Source organism: Bactrocera latifrons, unplaced genomic scaffold (assembly GCF_001853355.1).
Source record: "Bactrocera latifrons isolate USDA-ARS-PBARC rearing strain unplaced genomic scaffold, ASM185335v1 scaffold_14, whole genome shotgun sequence".
Lineage (NCBI taxonomy): Eukaryota > Metazoa > Arthropoda > Insecta > Diptera > Tephritidae > Bactrocera > Bactrocera latifrons.
Genome location: NW_017534852.1, coordinates 432,244 through 438,719, shown reverse-complemented (window position 1 = coordinate 438,719; position 6,476 = coordinate 432,244). Strand labels below are relative to the sequence as shown.

The following is a 6,476-nucleotide window of genomic DNA, read 5'->3' as shown; positions in this document are numbered from 1 at the left end:
TAAATTTCTTTTAGAATATAATTTGGTTTTCAGTTCAAAATTAAGTTTTTGGAAATTTAAAAACTAAAACATCAAATTTTTATTTTTTATTGAAAATAATGAAACAAACTACGACTACCTCTTTAATGTTTTAAATAAAAAATACTATATTTTTGAGACCCTTTTTTTTTGTACAAGACAAAAATTTTGTTCTTTTAAATTGTTTTCATATAAATTTTTGATGTTATGTGAAAAGCTGTTTTTCGGAACTTCGGAAGGCTAATCCAATTTTCTGATTATTCATATGCAATAAAAGATCTCCATATAAACTTTTTAAGCCATTCCAAAAGAACCATAAAATCAAGTCTCTCACCATTCACTACCTCATGCCTGTCTTTTTGTCTATACTTTACATTTATATACTATATACATGCATACATAGTAAATAGACCATAAAAAGTCATAAAACAAAGCGTTGACTGAAAGTACTAAAGTAAACACTCGAGTGCAGCAGTAATATATGCTTGCGGGCTTAACTATAAGTCAAATATTTATGTTGCCACTGTAAGAGCTACAAAGTGAATGCTGAGTAGTATTCAATTACACTTGAAGTTAAAAATAAAGAAATGAGTAAATTTGCGCATTTCGAAGAAGAAGATGTGCAGTCACCCACTTTCACCCATGCAGATAATAAATACTCGTAAACGAGCTTTCAGCAAAAAAACAAAAAAAAAAAAAAAAAAAAAAAACACACAAAATTAAGAAAAAAACTCAAAAAGTTAATTACTCATATTATACAAATGTTGTGGACAAAAGTTGCGAAATTATAGTATAACAAACAAGCATATCTAGTACAAATAAAATTTTTGGAAAATTTTTCATTTGTAATATATATATATTTTTCACTCAAACAATTTGTAGATTTCATCATTTGTGACAGCTGAACTTGAATTAACCCGTCTAATATGTATGTACGTATACGTATGTGCATCATAAGTGATTTCTCAATGCCTCCTCTTTCAACAGCCTCAAAACTAACGGACAACTGTCAACTTTACATTTTCGTTTATGACTGGTTATAATTTTTGTTTTTTTAGCGCTTCCACTTTACACACTCATTTAGTAAGAGTTTATTTAGCAACTTGACACCCGAATAGACAAGAACAGCTGCTTGCTGTCAAATTGCTGCTAATTAACATTAGTGACGCTGTCAAAAGTTTGAAGTGCCTGTTTATGTCAGTGCTTACATGTAAATGGTATGCTTGCGTTAGAATTTTACTTGTTTGTAATTTGAAAATTCGTATTTAATTTCTTTATTGGAAGTTGAACAAAATTATGTAAGCATGTTGCAAATTTCAATTTAATAATTGTAAAAAATCTTCCTTTTTCATTTTCGTAAAAGCTTTATATTGCATCTGGAGCATATCGGATGGCAAGTTTCTCTTAATAAAAAATATAATAATTTACATTATTGTTCACTGTAAAAGTAATTTTTAATTTGAAAATTTTCAAAGAAAACATTTCTATTCTGTATTATAAAAAAAAAATTGAAGAAGCTAATTTTCATTGAAAAAAAGTCGGACAGAATTTCTGCGTTAAAATAGCAACATAAAATTGGTCAGTTAGCCTTAAAACAACTAGAAAAAAGTCGAAGTCAAAAGTCTAACAAAAAAAAAAAAAAAAAAACACTTTGACTCAAAAAACCAACACTAATTTTAACTAATTTTAATTTAGGGTATAGTGATATCCACAGACTTTGTCGAAGTCTGTGGAAGCTTAAACAATAGTGATTGTATTGTGGTCGAAGTCTGCTGACATGTCTGCCAATTTGGAATTGACCTGTTTACACTCTTACTGGAGTTCGGTCATACATGCTATGTTTTCATGTTTATTGTGTAAGTTAGAGATAGACTCCAACGAGACTGAGTTCAAATATGTACATACAGCCTTATAAATTCCTTCTTTGTCGAAGTCTAGTTATAGGGTCGTGTCTGCCCAGGCTTGTTGATTTACTTCACAGTTGCCAGCCAGGAATATCGCTTGATCCTGAAGCCCATTCGTCAACTATAAATACGCATAAAAACTATTAGATCTATAGACTAGAAGTTCTTTTGCAGTTTTTTACGAGAGATTTTGTTTCAAAGAAAATTTAAAATACATTTTGCTTGACTATTTTGAACTATTGGATAGTTTTAATGTCGGAGACCATTTCTAAGGGAAGCTAACTCCTGAAGTCAAGTTGTAACTAAAGTGACAGAAAATAACGAAAACTAAGCAAGCGGAGAGATCAAGATGTAATTTATGAGCTTTGTAATTTAACATCTTCTAATCAAATGCTCAAAGTACATTACTGTCGATAGGCGATTTATAATTTTTTTTTTTACATCACAAATCTTCTGGGACTTAATTTTCTATGGTTGGTAGAGGAGCGTTATTTTGCCTTCTCATTATATGCTTTACCGAGAAATGTTTCCATGTTGTTCTGGCATTACCGACTTAACGAATGTTATAGACAAATATTAGAAGATTTCATACAGGTTCATAATTTTGTAGGACAGATTTGACAGCTCTAGTGATTTTTACTTTTATTTTTATTTATTTTTGTTAAAGACAACAACATAGAAAAACTGAACAAACAGTGCCTGAAACTCGCCGTGTTGGCATAATAGAGATAACAGAGATTCTTAACAACTCTTATGGGTCGATTCAACTTAAATATTTGGTTAAAGTTTTGGGTGCGCCAATGCTAGACTTCTAACAAAAAAAAACAAAACAATCTTTTACAAAAACTAAATCGAATGGAGGACTCTAAAGAGTTAACCGAAACTAAGAAAAACGAATTTGACTGAAGGCCAACATAGCCGAGGCTTACAACCTGTATATGGAAAATTTGATAAAGACATGCTTGTATGTAGTTATTGGTTCAAGAGTTGTAATAAAATACGCGAAAATGTAATTTTTGTTGTCAGACCGGGTATGTATGTATTGAATTCCTTTGAAAACATGTGTCCATCTCCTTAATGGGTCTTCAACTTTGAGTTAAAAGAATTTAGTTTTTTGTTGTCAGTGCGGGTGAAGCTTGATCATATCATGTATATGTCTGGCCTTTGAAAGTATTTCCCCCATCTACACAGTGGGTCTTTAAACAAGTGTGACTTGACAAGTTACGTAACTTCGCAATTTCCTGACAATTAAAACTTTTCCAACGCACAATTTAAATTTTACATAATTAAAGCAAAAGTTTTGACCTGGGATTAATGCCGACTTGGCAGCTTTTCCGTAGCTCTTAGAAATGACAAAAATGCTACAAAGCAGCTTGGCAAGCGCGCGCTGCTAATTTAATGCCAAGAGTCGCATGTTCAAGCGCATATTTGTTGTTGTAGTACATTATTTTAATTAATTATTATTTTGCATTTTTCCAACAACATTTCTTTTTTTATTACAACAACAGCTGTGCTGTGGATCAAGTGTGTGAATAATGCTGTTTAGCCACATTTTTATTACTCATTAGCTGAGCGCCACTTACGGCACTTTTAATTAAGCTCATTACTTTCAATGCTTTTATTTTCGTAGACAACAGATCCACGCAAATACATACACATATGTATGTATAAATATTTGGAATATGTTGAAAGCACTGCATAAAATTAAGCAACTTTGTAAAGACTCGAAATGTTTGTATGTATGAATGGAAGTACGCGCGTCTACAATTGCAAAGTTGCAGTTATGCGCCGGCAGTCGGCATGCGATCTATTGCATAATTAGAAAGCTGTTAGCATTTCGAATGTTGAACTTTTGTTACACCTAAAAAAAATGTAATAATAGACTGGCTATTGAAGCGCAAGCAAGAAATTTGATTTCAAACATTTTATGGAAATTAAGTTGCGTCACCTTTTTATAGTCGCGCTGGGTCGGTCAGCCAGCAGAAAAAAGTTGTAATTAAATGAAGTGATTGTTGTTTCAACTCAAAAGTGGAACTTACAAATACTTGAAGGTAAAGTATACCTTTTTACTTATGCCTTGGAAGTAAAAGCTTTGAGCGCATGTGAAAGCTCCGAGAGCTCAGATTAAAAATTATAGAATAGCACTTTAATGTAGCAATAAGCATTTGAAAGCAAATTTAACCTTTTTTTTAAGCTTTAAACACCTTAGAAAGCTCTGAGGGCTAATATCAGATCAAAAATGTAAGCGATACGCTTTCATGTAGCATTGAACATTTGAAAGCGAAGTGATCCTTAGTTTGAACTTAAGAAGCAAACGAGTGTGAAAGCTCCGCGGACTGATCTCAGAACAAAAATTTAAGAATTGTGCTTTCACGTAGCAGTAAACATTTGTAATAAACCGAAGAGATTTATGTCGATTTCTTCTTTCAAGCGAGTGGTTGCTTAACGATGGCATAGGGATCTATGATAACAGATTTCAGAAGTAAAAGTAAAAAATTTTTTTATTTTTACATACTCAAGCTTTCGAATAGAAAACTTCGTGCCCCTATAAAAGTTTCGAGTACTTCAGTTTATGATTTGTAAATTTTTAGTTGCTAGAAAATAATACAGAAAGATTCTGATCTCATATTTCAAAACTAAATTTGAAGAGCTGAGCTTTCATGTGACATTAAAGCTTTCATATATGACTGTAAAAGCTCTGGCAATTTTGCTTTCATTTTTTGCAAATTATTGACCGTTTCTAATTATCGAATACTTCGCGATTTATGAAATAGCGAAGGTTTTAAATTGAACATTTTTCAAAACTATTCTCATACGTTGCTTTCATGAGTAATAAAGATAAGCATAATTTGTGTATCAGAAATGAATAATGGCGATTACGATCGTATATACTTGTATTGTTTACATGGATGTTCTTCAAAAGTAGTAGATATGGAGAAAGAAAAAGGGTTATTTCTAAGGTATATTAACAGCTCTACCAAATAACGCTTTCGACTTTTATGGAGAAGATGTTATTATTAATGCAATCTAAGTTCATAAAAGTTTCAGCAATTCTGAAATTTGGTTTGAGTCTACTAAAATATGTTTAGACTCAACAAGCAGTAAGCTTACTCTTTAAAAACATTTAGAACCATTTCTCTCTTCTTGAAAAGAAGAGTTTTACTGACCTCATTTATATGTATCTTCATCCAAAGAAATCAATAAGCCCGAAATCTCCAGTAGATCACTTGGATAGACAATGAGAGCAAGAGATGGTCATTTCGTAAAAAATTTTGTAAATTGTTCATATAATGTAAGCATTATGAAATACAACTAAATTTATTAAGAAGTATTTTATAGTTTCATTTTAATTTCATTACCTATATACTCAGCTTCTTTCAATTACTTCTACTTTTAAAACATTATCTCGAAAGGATTGATTAATCATGTTAATGAATTACTGTTTTTATAAATAAAATACAACTTTAAAATTGTTTTGTTTAAAAATTCAAAGTTCAGATTAACTCGGGCACTTACTGAAACCTTGTTATTCCACTTCATCTAAAATAATATACTGATATTAATAATTCTGCAAAAATGCATGAACTGCTGGCTGTCATAAAACTTTTTTGGGTGGTTTACATATGATTAACGACTTCGTAGGGCACAACAGGTGGGAGTTTTTATTTAGGTACTGTGTGGCAACTGAATGAGATCATATGAAAAATATTTGTATATAATCGAAAGATTCGAATTAAAAGAAATTAGTTGAGTTACTGGTAGGAAACAAAAATAAAGATAGAAGTCTGGGCTTTCCAGTTATCGTGAAGGAGAGAATAATAAACTATTTTAGTTGAGTACTATTTGTACTTTGGAAGCCTTTTATACTCGAATTCACCACCAACTGATCCCTAAAAAATTTAAACTTGTATTTTTCTCTCGAAAAGCTACAAGCACGATATCTTTTATTAGTTATAGAAAAGAACTTGATATTGGTTCTTAGAGGAGATAAGTTCAAACACAGATCCGACAGATCGAGTACAGTCTGCTAGTTAACACAGATATAACATACATCAAATGCCATTCAGATGAGCTAACCTATCGATAGTCTCATCTCTAATCTTGCTTTTCACATCGCTAATGTTCATCGAAAATTTTATAAAACTTCCGCTGTTTTGCCCCCTAGTGCCCATAAATAAAAGATTATTATGTCTTATCTTATCCCCTGAATAGTGATAGCCCAACACACGCGATGAGCAATAAATGGTAACCAATCTAATCTAGTAAGCAATATAAATGTTATAAACGACGGTACAAAAAATCAACATCTAACAGTCGACGTAAAACCACTGAAATGTTGAGGTTTAAGGATATTATTAGCGCAACACTGCTATGCTTGCTGTTTGTATCGATTTCGTTGCAGCAGTCAACTAGACGGGAGCCACTTGTCGAAATCGATTTGGGCACCATACGAGGGAGTATCTTAAAAACTGTAAATGGTCGAGATATATTCGCCTATCGGGGCATACCTTATGCACAGGAACCGGTTGGTATACGACGTTTTGCAGCGCCAGT

General features: G+C 31.9%; 2 protein-coding genes across 4 annotated transcripts in view; one reads left to right on the top strand and one right to left on the bottom strand.

Moving 5' to 3' along the window:
* LOC108965439 overlaps nt 1-6,476 on the bottom strand; it is a 128,284-nt gene that overhangs the window by 63,987 nt on the left and 57,821 nt on the right. The window lies entirely within an intron of this gene.
* Nucleotides 6,242-6,476, top strand: part of LOC108965440 (venom carboxylesterase-6) — a gene marked incomplete in the record, with an annotated part of 9,312 nt that continues 9,077 nt past the window's right edge. The window contains 1 exon segment of the mRNA XM_018927861.1: nt 6,242-6,476. Within this exon segment, the coding sequence (XP_018783406.1) occupies nt 6,256-6,476 (221 nt within the window).